General features: G+C 37.5%; 1 protein-coding gene across 1 annotated transcript; it reads right to left on the reverse strand.

Annotated features, from left to right (window-relative positions):
- Positions 1 to 1,058: 1,058 nt before the first annotated feature.
- On the reverse strand, positions 1,059 to 14,401 carry LOC107102058 (transcriptional repressor scratch 1-like). The gene is made up of 2 exons (XM_015401256.1): positions 13,499 to 14,401; positions 1,059 to 6,515 (listed from the first exon to the last, which is right to left on the reverse strand). Exons 1-2 carry the CDS (start codon positions 13,611 to 13,613, stop codon positions 5,788 to 5,790), a joined length of 843 nt encoding a protein of 280 aa, XP_015256742.1. The 5' UTR covers positions 13,614 to 14,401; the 3' UTR covers positions 1,059 to 5,787.
- Between the last annotated feature and the right edge of the window lie 176 nt (positions 14,402 to 14,577).

Consider the following 14,577-nt stretch of genomic DNA (forward strand, 5'->3'; position numbering starts at 1 on the left):
TGCACTCTGCAGGAAATGAGAACATTTTCCAGAGGACAACATATTGTTTCTTCAGTTTCATTTTTGTGCACAATAAGTATTCACCAAAAAAAACTTCTATTCACATGTGTCTATACCCAAATTATTTATGATGCTTTGTATAGCCTGGTTAATACTCTCAACACCAGTTCATTGAGGCGTGCATAACATAACATCCTGCAAAACCTTTAATTCACTCAAAATTCGAATGACAGTTGGATAGAAGCATATGATTTGAGTGTTAATCTTGATGGGGCACTGTAAACAAAAAAACATATTTATCAAAATTCATTCTTGTGTTAGTCATTTTTTGTTACTTTATATTTTAGATTTTAGTCAACTGAATTAACAATTAAAACTACTATTACAATAATAATTGCAGTATAGGCATGATCAGTTCCTTAATGCATGTGTCATAGAGGTGCATCATAAATAAAATACATTTTTTCATAACTTCGATCCATCCATCCCTTTTCTGTCATGCTTATCCCTGCTGGGGTCAGTGGGCGAGAGGCGGGGTACAGCCTGGACAGGTTGCCAGTCTATTACAATGTAAAACAGAGACAAACAGGACAAACAACCATTCACACACACACTCACACCTAACGAGAATTTAAACAGGTAAGTTTTAGGACTGTGGGAGGAATACGCAATATCCGGAGAGAACCCATACATGCACAGGACGAACATGGAAACTCCATGCTAAAAGACCCCGGGTCGGAAATTGAACCCGGAACTCTCTTGCTGCAAAGCAGCAGTGCTACCCACTGGGCCACTGTGCGGCCCTAATAACAGAACTTGTTATATACAATTCCCTTAATTTCCTCTCCTTTAGATCTATAGACACAGCAGAAGTATTGTGGCTCCTGCTGTGTCTTTAGACAATCAATCTTAGAGTACTTTTTGATATATTGCTAGACACCAGCCAAATCAATACCTTCATACATAATAATCTCAAAGGAGTTACAGTGTTGATAAAATAGTAACTTTTCTTGACTATTAATATAAACTCGTTAAAAAAAATTGAAGATTTGCTGACAGGTTCAACTTTAAATATCAAATGCAACAGTTACAGAAAGGAAAAAAAACAATCAAGTACAGATACTAAAGGAAGGAAATTGGAAGTGTCGTACTGGATGGTTGGCAGAGAGATTAACTGGAAGCTAGCTTCTAAATCGATTCTATCTACAGGGTTAAATATAACCTTTTATTCAGCACTTCAAGACTGTTGCTGCATAAACCAACATACATGACAATATAAAAAATAGGTAATAACAACTTAAGACAGATGAGCTAAAAATTCAAACCTGACAACATAAAAATTCAAACATTTCCAAATGCTTTTTCTTCATACCTAAGACATGAAATATTCCTGTCTTGAGATATAATTCCTGTGTGAAGCAAATGAGCAAGTTGTTAAGCTGTTTAAAACTTTCCTTTAGTCAGAGGTATAACATAACTTCATATTCTTTTGAGCATACAGTATATCTAGAATGTTTCTATACAGTTAACTACATAGAAAAGTACTTGAAATAGTAGCATTAAACATGACCTTTTGTAAATCAGAGTTTAAACACCTTTTAAGGCATTATCAAACTGCAGTATTTAACCACCCAGGCAGCTTAGAAAATGCTAACGAGCTTGCTGTGAATTAATGTCAGCTCAGCGGCTCTTTAAACATACAATATTGACAAAGCTAATGCAAACTAAGAGCTGTTTAGTTCAGAGTCAAGTGTTTTTCTCCTGTGTAAATGAACTAAGCACTCCTTTGAGTAGCAAAGAAAACTTTGCACATTAGTATGAATTGGTTTAAAAGCTACTTAGGTAGAAGAGACCTGTACAATGTGTATTATTTCCCCAAGAGTGAAGCACTGTTGAGTATCCACAATGACTAAAAGGCAGCTTGAATCATAAGACAAAAAACATATCGCTACAACAACTATTCTTGGTTGGTTAAGAGTATTCTTTATTATGAAGTGCCACAAAATGCTTTGTGATCATTGTGCTTACATTGTCTGAATACTGGCTCAAAAAAACAACAAAAAACTTGCAGGAGATCCTCCCTCTGGAACAGAGATCCAACCCTCCTGAGTTAAGGTATGTCAGAATCGCTAGAGAGCAGTAAAAACATCTCAACCCTAAGGATTCTTTGCAAACTCCTCTCAAATAATTCATTATTTAGGCTTTCATCATTCTTTAACTTGGAATTACAAAAGAAGAAGAAGAGAGGTCAAGCTAGTACAAGTTTTTTTTTAATATATATATAATTCTTCTCTACCTGATTTCTAGTTAGTTTCATTGTGCTACTTTCTTAAAAGGTGGAGATGTCTACAATGGAAGTACTTAAAAAAGGCCAGACCAGGAGCTCACTAGGAGACAGACCAAAGCAGACAGACCTCATAATGTATTCCTTCTGGTTTAATACCACTGAAAAGCCTCATGAGAGTTTCAGCCAAACGCCCAGGAGACAGTTAGAGTAGCGTGCAAAGTCTATAAACCAACTCTTGGAGACATTAAAGCAGGAAGCAGCGTCGGAGCCTCATCGCATATAATCAGTCGCTGCACAGAAGTTTGCTATGGCTCTTAAAACTGCTGTTTATGCCACATCTCTAAGAGAGTAGATATTTGAGTTAAGGTTAAGAAATATAAGGGCTATATCAGAGCTTTGTTCTGTTGTGTGAATTTGCTGTGAAAAGAATTGATTCATATGCAGTACTGTAGCATTTAATTCAATATTGAACTTAAATATTGTATAAACTAGTCTTCCTCTATTTGCAAGCTGAAGGGAAATAAAAGTAAGTTTTTAAACATTTTAGCTCTGACTGATGATTTAATACATTTTCATTAACTTAAGCCAAAATTCTTTGCACTTAATGTGAAACAAGAGCAACATCTGGTTGATTTTTGCTCCTTTTTTCCGAATTAATGGCAAAATATTTTTAACTTTCACAGAAGCCTGCATAACACAGTTTGTGTTGTTGTTATAGCTTCAGCTGTAACAAAGATTAAATCTGTTTAAACCTCTAACTATCTTTAGACAGTTTCTTTTGACATCATTGCAAATAAAGTAGAATCTATGAAAGGGTTCTTTTCAAAACTCTTCAAAACTATAGGTACTCTATTGGTCCTTGTTTTCATAAAGATTTCCTTTGTCAAAATCATCACCAAATGGCATCAGTCTTCAGGAAGCAGTGTAATTATCAAGGTTTGTGAATTCCCACTTCCAAACATATTTGCAGACAGATCTGTTATTTCAAATGGTTCGTCATCAGGCACTGTTTTCTTGCATGCATATTGATGCACTTGTTCAACATTTTTAATTTTTCTTTTTAAGGTTACAATATGTACAAAGTGTATGTTGTCATAATTTCACATTGATGGGCTCTAAGAATGTCATTTCTGTGCTCAGTCTGTCTCATTGGAAGCTCCATGAATCTGAAAAAAAAAAAAAACTTTTCTGAGCTGCAGAGAACTGGGTTCAGCATCACTGCTGTTGACCACCTACATTACAAGCTAAATTATTTATGGGGTCAGAGCTGATTTTAGTTAACCTGTCTGTAGGTATATCACTCATAGTTGAGCCTACAGGGTGGTGAATGGGGGGCCTGTTGCAGAATAATACTCTGCTCCATGCAGCTGCTGTAAGAAACGGAATTATAAGCAAGCTGGTCAGACAAAGTGCAGTCTGTTTCTGTTGTTGAAGATTGGACAGTTTATGTGGTGGAAGCACTCAGTGAGAGATGATTAAATAATGTATTGCCGTCAGAACTGACCTGAGTCCAGCTTCAGCAATGCATCAAACTTTGCTTTGTTCCAGTGACAGCATGCAGAGAGTCCCTTGCCGTCTCTCAGTTAAGGTTTAAACACATCCTATCTTCAATTCCTTTTGGTTTCTTACTGAACAGCAATTCAAAGTAGATGTCAGTCTTGATAAATAAGAATATTATGGAAAAAGTAATTCATTTCAGTAATTCCATTAAAAAAATCACACATTATTTAGACTCTGTCTTTATTACTTTTAGTTGTTTTGTTTTTTTCATTTCGATGATTATGGTTTACAGCTAATGAAAGTCCAAAAGTATATATCTTGCAGAAATATGTTAATACTGCATGGTATCAGTTAATAATGTATATATAATAAAATGTTGTCTCATGGCTGACACAGCCATCAATAGGGATGTTGACAATAAGCTGAGAGAAAAGTGTAAGAATTCTTTTAAAGAACTAGTTACTTTTTGTGGAGGTTTAAAGGCTGCTAGAAGAGTCATTAGTCTTTTGTCGGTGATAAATTAGTCAAAGCTTTTAGCAGTTTTACCTAATATTCAAATTTTCTGATAAACTTGATTTAGGCTTTTCATTAGCTCAGCAAATTTACAAAAATAGATGGTAAAAAATTATTACTCTGTGTGAAATTAATCTATTCTCATGTTTCAGTTCCAGTTTATTAATTTAATTACTGAAATGAATTAATTTTCCATATTAACTTTTTTGAACACACCTGTGCATCAGTTGAATGGATGATGCAGAACAGTGACGGGCGTGTCATAATCACAGCTCAGTTATCCTGCAATAGGCCCCGCACCCAGCAGGCAGTTGATCCCAGCCTACATCCTACAATAGTTCTACTCTCTAAGAGGCAGGCAGTGCATAACAAGAAAGGAAGGATGGGACTTTTTTGTCACTCTAACATTACATTGGCATGATCCCTGATGTTTGCAATGTTAGTATTTTTCCGTTTATGACTATAGGTGAAGTAAAACATACCTGATTCTTCGAACTGCTATACAGTAGTAGGTAATACTTCATAACTTCATCATAAAATTCCATGCATTAGGTGATTATTGCTTTAAAGAGTCCTATGGAGGCTCCAAGAGAAAAAAAATATTGCCCTCGGGTTGTATCTATAGGAATTTTGGCAAAAATTCATAAGCTTTTTTTAAGTGGTTGGCATAGGTTTCATTACTTTTCTTTTTTTTTTTGCATGCAATTATGTTAATAAAAAAGAAGGAAAATAACATAATACAAAACAATTCTAATCAAAAAAGTGACATATGCTTTGGCCTGTAGTGGTAAAAAGACATATCCAGAACTTAAAGTGCAAATAAACAGCCTCTGTTGTCAAAAAATCAAGTACAAAAATGCAACAAATTAATAAAAACGAAAATTGCTTAAATAAATAAATAAATATTTTTACCTCAATACTGGAGAGATTATGGTCACTTGGTGCAGCAGAGCATTATTAATATTATCCTCAGCATTATTACTATTCTTATTTCTACTGTTCCCCCAAAAAGCAGAATCCAAATGAAAAAAAAAACACTTTCACTGCATTTCAGTGCATGGGGAAAACTAGTAGCTATATCATCGCTATAGTCTTTGTCACTTTTCTCATCATCATCAATGTTTGAAAATACACGCAGTCATATTTAGATGCCAGGAGAAAGCTGCAGTAATATCAGTGTCTCTGCCCTGAAAAGACAGAGGGAAAAAAAGGATGTGAAGAGATTTCAAGGAAGTGCATGCGTCAATCATTTAAATCCTTAAGTGGGAAAATCTCAAGGAGAAAAATTGTGCTATCTTCATCATTTTCGTCATTGTGGACAGGCTCCGAGGGAGAGGAAGTGTGTGGGAGGGTGGGGGTTAGGGAGGTAGAAGGAGGGAAAGCAAGGTCGCATTCTGACCAAAAATATACCGTCTGCAGTTTAGTCTTTAAGGATAGGGTAATTTGTGTCTGCAGTTTTGTTGCTCATTTGATCTCTTCATAGGTTGTCATGCTTCTAATGGGCCAAGGGGGGAGAAGGGCCCTTTGAAGCAGGCGGACTCATAGTGCTTGTTCAGATAACTCTTGAGTGCGAAGGTCTTGTTGCAGCGTTTGCATTTGAAGTGCTTGAAGGCTGAGTGGGTCTGCATGTGGGCACGCAGGTTTGAGCGGTCCGCGAAGGCCTTCCCGCAGTGGGCGCACCCAAATGGTTTCTCCCCAGTGTGGGAGCGCATGTGACCCTGCAGGAGCCATGGCCGACTGAATGCCTTCCCACAGACGTCACACTTGTGCTTGAGGTCATGAGTGAGCAGGTGCATAGCCATGGCGGGCATGGACACGTACACCTTCCCACAGGTGGGGCACTTCTTAGCTAGCTTGCTGTCAAGCGAGCGATGTGTCTGTTTGTGCCGACTCAGGTTGGAAGACGTGGCATAGGTTTTGCCGCACTCATTACAGGTATGCCTTTGGACGCTCCGGGGGCTACCGAGGGCTTTTCTTCTTGAACGGCCATCTGTGATGAAGAAGGCATCGACTGTGTATCCTTCACTCACTGCGGTGTCCCCATTGATGTAGCCGTCCGTGATTTCCGAGCCTGGGCTGTCCGGAGACTCTGAGTCGGGGGCACCGTAGTCGCTATGGATACCATCATAGAGGGGATCAGGAGAGGGTACCTTGATGCCGCCATCGCTCTCACCATCATACACCACAGGACTGATGTAGTCACTGATGTAGGCAGCTAAGGTGGAAAAAAGAAAGTAGTGTCATAACAAAGTTGTAGTCAAGGAAATGTTTGAAAGAAACAGAACTGGCTTAGAATGGCTATCTTTGAAATGCCGTCGATATATTAGTCAGACTCTAAAGAACAAAATAAGTATGCATGTCTTGCAAAACTGACTTTATTTAAACTTTTACACTCAGTCATGTTACAACTTCAAACGTCAGTGAAATCTATAGAAGTTTTATATTACAGAGCAAGGCAAAGTAGGGCACAATTTTGATATATAATTGTTAGACTGATATAGTTCTGCACAAATAGAAACTGAAATTGTTGTTTATCTTTGTTTGGTAAATGACTAAAGTGCAGTCTGAATTTTTTTTATAAACTTCCTATGAATATGCTCATCTAAATTTCTTAATTGTAGCTCTGTCTGCATGTTTAGGGTTTTTGTCCTGCTGGGATTCAGTTTCTGCCACCATTTCACATCTTTTGCAAACTTTAACAGCTTTTCTTACAGTGCGTCCTACTGTATATTTTGTTCCATCCATTTTCCAGTTTACTCTGGCCAGCATTCTTCTTGTTTTTTAAGTAAAGCCTCTTCATGGTAGGACACTGCAAAATAAATTTTCAAGCATGAATGACGTTTTCTTAAAAATCTACAGTTAGTTTTTTTCACCACCAATAGCATCTTGGTTGTGAGGCAAAATGCTAGCTTTGGTCTTGTCTGGGCAGAGCATAGTCGCCCATAAGCTTGCTGTATTCCCTACATAGATGGTCACAAATTGCAAACTGGACCTTAATTTTTATTGTCCTTGTATTTGATGCTTTTTTTAAGATAAAATATATGCATAAGTTAACATATTAATGTTTAATAAATTGTTGATATCTGCAGCTCCTCCACTGTAACATAGGGCTCCTCACTAGGAGTGAAGTGTCCTATGGAGTGTTTATGGAGTGAAGTGTCAATAAATATTAAAAGCTTATCATATATTTGTATAAGTAATCCCTACCCTTATCGCTGACCTTCTGATATGTTCAGTGGTCCTCTTAATGCTGTTTATTTACTAATCTTCTCTTTTAAACTTCTAAAATTCACAGATCAGATCAATTCACGTTAAGAGAAAATTACACCCCAAATGGATTTTGTTTATAATTAGGTGACAATAAAAGACTTGCAATTACATTGTATTTAAGGAGATCAGAGATCTGAGAGCTGTGTAAAAATGCAAGCCCCACTTTCCAAATTTTAATTCATACAATTGTTTTCTAAGCATTTCTTAATTGTCTTTACACCTAAGTAGGTTAGTAGGTATCAGATTAGAATAGTAGATCACAATGTAATACAAATCTGAAAAAGTTCAAGTGTATGAATGCTTTTGCAAGGCAGTATATAATAAGAGTAAACTCTCAGAGAACTGCTAATACAATAAAAATAATATTTATTAATAGCTGTTCATACATACAGTTCCCCTAGAACAAAGCAGTGATTAATACATCAATGAGGTTGGATTAAAACCATTAAAATCCTCCAAACAGCTAGTCATGTAATACCTACGTTTCATAAGCTTATCTCTCTTGACATGCACAGTAATGAAGAACACTACCCAAGTATACAAAAGCTAATCGAGCATGAATTACCACATTCTTTCTTTACATTGATAGTTATCCACTCTAGTTGCAAACAGCAATTAAAAGACACAGCAGGGCTTTAGAGTTGGTTGCACATTTTTATTACAGAAAATATCATATCCCTTCAATTGGTAAGCACTTGATCATGTTAAAATCACTATAAGCACCGTGGCATGCAATACAAATTGATGAAAAAAAAATGATATAGAAATTTGGTGTTGAGAACTATAAACCAAGCTTGTGATTATTGTCTATTAAATGAGGCATAGGCGGAAGTTCAACTGAAGAAACTGAATGATCCTCTACATCCACGTATGACACAACGAATCAGCTTTGAACCACACCTCCACGAAAGCCAATCAGCATCCAAAGCTCATCTTAAAAGGCCTCCGATCCACAACTTGTCAGCCTGGTGCGCAGGCAGTGGTTGCACCGTCTGACTTCATTCAGATGACCCTGTTACAACCCACCTCCAGCCCCTCCTCCAACATCGCAGCTAAAACTTCATCGCAGTTCATTACTCCAGGACTCCTACTGCATCCTGCATCTCTTTGCAACCGGTCCAGCAGAAAACCGCCATGTTGAGCCTGGTTCTGCTAGAAGTTTCTTCCCAACAGAGTTTTTCCTCTCCACTGTCGCTTCATGCTTTCTCGTCATGGACAGGTTCTCTCAACCTGTGTTATCCGAACTGGACTTTCATCTTCCAGGTCCCTGAGTAAAGCTCTAGTTCCAGCTCACGCAGTCAACTGAATCTCCCCTTAAAGCTCAGCATACCGTCTCCCTAACAAGCAGCCTACAGACTGACCAACTTCATCTACCTCCACTCCACCAACAGTTTCAGGCCTTGGGGGGAAACAGCCCTGTTCTTTACTCCTGTTCATGCATATCTATCAAAATTCAGCACTATGTTTCCTGCCGAGGTCTGAGCTCCAAAGACCAAGTAATTGTGTCAATAAATTTATTCTAATTGTCTTTTCTCTTCATCTGAGTTTTTCAGATTGAAATAAGCTTTTCCATTAAAAGGTGCAATAAGACATGAAAATTATGGAGGAATCATGTTGGAGGGAGTGTATATTAGATTATTATCATTATAGATTTTAATTGTTTCCAATATAGCATTTAAAATCATCAGATGTGAAAGCTTGCCTGCACTGACAGTTGCAGTTCCTCAGTATCAGTACTGTAGTAATGCGGCAGCAACTGTTTCCAGGTCCTGCATAAGTGGTTAAGTGTGAAATCAACGTTCAGTTAGTGTAACCAAAGTAACAGAAGTTCATTTCAAAGTTTGTCTCAAACTTCTGTTAGTAAATCTTTTCATGAGACAGACAGCTGCCTCTTCTCCTGTACACCTGTGACTGTAAGAGGTTGTGTGAGAGGATCTGCAGTACGTCTTGCACTAATTTAGTAATACATTTCCTTTTGGCCCTCAAGAGCATTTACAGAGGGAGTTTTTTTTTTAGAAAAAAAACTCCCTCTGTAAATGAAGAATTCACACTGGCTAACCTTAAACATGAGGGAAAAGAAGCTGATACAGCATGCAAAAGCAAGAATCAGTACCACAGACAGATCCATTTTAATGGCAACTGGGTCTCTGTGCAGCTTCACTCGGGTTAGTGACCTGTTAGTTTTAACCTTTTGACTAGCCAGATGAATAAAGCAGCTTTTATTAAAACCCCTTTGTTCCTATGTTCTGCTATCAGAGGAGGCTGTTTCAAGGCAATTTATTTTTGGTTAAAAAAAAAATAGATTACATATATCTATATATATATTTCTTTAAATAATTTAATGTATATGTATTCAGGTGTACAGTGCTTTAAAGTCCTTGGACTTCATAAAGCACTTTGCATGTACAAGCCATTCATCATTTGCTAATCAATTATGTCTACTGACCAAAATATGTAAAGGCATCAAGTTATATTGCTCTATATATGAATCTGCACATAAAATGACTGTTTGTTTATATGGTAATTAAAGTTAAAGACAGGTATCATAGTATAGTAATAAACCACAGCTTTTTCTAAAACAGAACAATCCCAGCAAATACAAATTAAAGGACTCAAAATCTGTAAAACTGCTAGGTGCACAATATTTTTAACTGCACTTTAGTCAAAGATATTGTATTTTAAACTGATCTAATATACGTCCACCAAATACTTAGTTTTTGATGTAAATATGCTCTGGATATTGTTATAGTTAATGCTTTGTTTTGTCAGTTGCACTTTTAACAGTCTAAGAATTATTTCTTTGTCTGCTTAGTCATGCCAGTCTACACTTTTCCCACTGGTACTTTTACCCACACATTTCCATTTACACTGAGAATTAGCTGTAGTCATATGTTTCATTATTACTTCTACTTCTGTGCCACTCTTGCTACGGTCCCTTTACATGTCTAAAATAAGATAATTGTGTAAAATATGCAGTCAGTTTAGTCTAATTTGGTGGTTGACATCTTTGACATCATTCATTTTCAATTTCATTGACCCTTAGCATATTAGGTCCGCTAGTTTTTGCATTGTAGAGGTAACAAATTCCATCTGGCAGATATATCTGTTTACATTTGATAACAGAAGTTCGCATTCCCATGAGAATAAACATTGCCGACATCTCCACAGCGGTGGAACATTGATAAGATATACATATAAATAATGAATCTTAAGGCTAGTTGGTTCAGGCAAAAAAAAAAAACTTTCCTTAAATTGTCCTCTGTTGTGGCCCTGTTTGAAGAAGCTGCTTTGAGCTGATTAAATCAGAGAGATGGAGAGAAAAGGTGGCTGAGACAGATTGCGTTACACACAGCTCTTTGTCAAACCAGGCAGGTTGTTAAGTTTGTTAACCTCAACATTAAAAACCTATTTTATTTCAGGAGCACAAGATTTCTGGCTTAAAGGACGCGTGTTGGCGTGTAACAATTTGTCATCGAGTCCCAGGTGAAAACAAAGCAGTTTGTTCCTTGATGCACATAGCTAAAATGTTATGTATGATGCAGCTTTCATAATCAGTTATCTTATAATGATCTTAGCAGGGTCTATTTCTATTAAGAATACCTAAAAAACTAAATTTAAAATTAAAATTTTTAAATTTCACAATAAAAGTATTTTTTTATATCTTTTTGAGAGACAAATATAAAGGATAAGAGTTAGTTTTTATTAAAAGAGACTGTCTGGTTTGAGTAAATAACTTTGCCAAAGATAAAAAAAAAAGAAAATGGTCTATTTCTATACCAAATTATAATGACCACAAATGTTTCAGGAATTCCTAAAAACTAATGAAAAAATTGATAGAGAAACTGTTTTAATGAAAGCATTTAAAAAGTAATTACACTTGAAAATTTAAATATTCTGACGTTTTTTTTTACTCTGTTTTCTTATGTGTTAGAATAAACAGAATTAGTTATTTCTCTACTTATTTTTTTTTCATGTTACAGTTTTCATGTTGCAGTTTAAAATGATGAAATTATGGTAGCTGTTGCAGGTAGAGAGGGAATCATCCAGAGCGAGAAAACCAGTGTGCAAAAAAAAAAAAAATGCCTACACTGCAAAAATAGAGCAGTAACACCTGGTGCTAGGAAACAGTATAGAGTGTGTTTGGAGGACCAGCCTCCGATAAGGTCAGTTTAATATACAAACATGTCAGATACTAAACTGGCTTTGCAGCAGTGTATTGCACTGTTTAATGTTAGAAAACAAATCACTGGTTTAGCTGTCAATATTGCACTGGTAGTAGTGTATCAGTGTGTCAGAGGTGTAAAGTATACTGCTTTAAACAGGGAACAATGTCCATTTTTGATCTGAAATTTTATCTGCAACCTTCAAGACACCAAGGAGGTGGCTCTGGTACATCTTCAGTCAAGCATGTGTGAAAGTTATGAATTTATACTCCCACAGAAGTAAACAACTAACATTACATGCACTGTCTTTATCTTTTTTTGCTCTTTCTTATTTTTCTGTGTGGGCACAAGAGGGTCCCAGCTGAACATTGGGCAGAATCAATGAAGCTGACAAGAAGTTCTTGATATGGTTAATTTCACAAAGTGAACCTTACTGCACCAAGACAAGTAGCTGTATAATTTAACTTTGTTATATTTTCAATAGCTGATCGAGAGAATGAAAGATAAGAGAGTGGTAACGACCATGTGATAACTCTATGCTGTCTGAAGCTGTTCACTAATAATTGATTAAACAGACTTACTACAACACTCATTTTGTTGAAGGGTTTTAAAAGGAAACTGAAATTGGGATTAGCTGTAACAATATGACAATACCATGATATAAAAACATGTTCTTCTAGAAGAAATAAATGCAATAAAAATCTAATCAGGCATAACATTATGACCATTGACATTCATTCATTCCAGAGCATAATCCCAGAGGATGAGCTTTTACTCCCCATTTTGACAAATTATAATATGCTTCATCATACATGTAAACCCATACATACAAACAAAGACTTCATATATTTATCCAGATTTATCTTTGTATTGTTTTTTTATTCAATATATTTCCATTTATTCACTTAAGGTTTCCACAACGATATTTGCTGTACAGTTTGTTGAGGTATTTGTTGATACCTGCTCCAAGTGGCAGGAAAAATAAGATAGAAAAAGTAACTTGAATCAAACATTAAGTATGTTCTAGGTTTTAGTTTGGTGTGCCAACACTGCATTATAACTGACCTCCTCATAGGGCCACCCCATTTAAAACTTTTTGAAGGTGTCTCTTGTGGGGAGAGAGAGACAGACATATTCAAACTGTAATACTGCTGCTAGATTCATCATATGATGTTCACAGGTGGAACAGGAAGACATTCAGGTGTGCAATCTCTTATTGCTGACTGCAGTCAAGAAGGACATTTGATTAGAGGCTTCTCTCAAAGTACCTACTCAGGATATATTCTCACACCTATATGGCACATAAAGAGTGATCGCTCTGGGTGTTGTCATTCCTCTCAGTGTAAAGTGTTTAGGCAGAGGTAGACCTCCTTATTCAGGAGTTTGATAAAATTGTGCTTCTAAAGCTTCTGAATTGTTTATCCATGTGGTTGTACATGGGACTGTGTACTAACCAGCGTGACTATGCTGGTCTGGTTTTTCTTTATTGCTATACTTTAGATATACATCTGAAGCAGCCTTTTTATCCCCCTATAGTTCCGATTTTTTTTTTTTATCAGCCTGGTAAAATGTAAAACAATCACACACAAAAATTATTCAAAATATCAGGTAAAGTCAGCTCTTTGTCTGAAGCATCAAAGACCAGTCTTATTACAGAAACCTGCTCCCACCCTCCTCTCCTGACTTCACCTCCTTCCGCCTTACTGGAATCGATCTGTATCTGAGACACCTGTTAGTCCCGCGCTGTGTAGACAGCCTGACCTACCTTTGTCATGCAGCCGCAGGCTGAGGTCCGTCCTGTGCCGGTAGGCGTGTTCCAGGTCCGCCCCGGTGGAGAAATCATCCAGTTTCACCTTTTTCACCAGAAAAGACCTTGGCATGGTGATGAGAGACGCCGGCACACACGCGAGCACCACAAACACAAGGTACACGCGGACTCAGCGATACACACTCGCGCGGATGCAAAGCCGATCGCCGACGGCCTGGCCAGCGTGGCGATCCCGTCCGTAAACACACTGATTGTCCGATTGTCTTCAGGTTGGGGTGGGAACCGAGCAGCCGAATGATTTAGTCAAAACAGTAAATGAGTGTCCCTGTCTTGCCCTGTTCAGTCCTCCTGCAGGGAAGGAAGGAAATGCAACTTCAGCACCGGACAGCTCCCAGTGTAGGGAGGAGGAGGGGTGGGGAGCCTCGTGCTTTTTTTTTCTTTTGCGCTCGCTGACAAGAGGAAGACTGAAGGCTTTCAACAACAACAAAACAAAAGAAATAAAAGGCGATTGAAGACTCCCCGCAGAGCTCGGGCTTCTTTCAATAAGAAATGGAGGAGGAAGATGCAGATGATGAGGGAGGGATGCGAGGAAAATAAGAGGTTTAAAAATCTCTAAGAATAACAGGACGCCAATATATATAGATTTAAAATCCCTTTATACGAAAAAAAAGTGTCCTTTAATTCCCTTTAAGTCAAAGAATTGTATAAAAATTGATCCTATGAATCAACAGATTCCCCTCTTTCTCTCTCTGGATCCCTCTCTCTTCACTCTCTTCTCCTCGCCTCTCTCTCTGCTTCGAGCTGTTCCCGCAAGTGTGTCGTCTCGCGATCAGCTGTTGGCATTTATACCAAGAAGAGAGAGAGAAAAAGAGAGAGGGGGAAGAGAGAGAGAATGGATGGATGGATGGATGGATGGATAGACACAAGGGTGGAGAGAGTGCTTAATTTAATCCATCCCGCATCCCCTGGGAGCTGCGACTGGCCCAGATGATTTATTAAAGCTGTTATCACCCCCTCTTCTCTTTCTTTTCCTGTCTTTCACTCTCCTTTTGTGTGTATGTGTGTGTGTGTGTGTG

Source organism: Cyprinodon variegatus, unplaced genomic scaffold, assembly GCF_000732505.1.
Source record: "Cyprinodon variegatus isolate N-32 unplaced genomic scaffold, C_variegatus-1.0 Scaffold2, whole genome shotgun sequence".
Taxonomy (NCBI): Eukaryota; Metazoa; Chordata; class Actinopteri; order Cyprinodontiformes; family Cyprinodontidae; genus Cyprinodon; species Cyprinodon variegatus.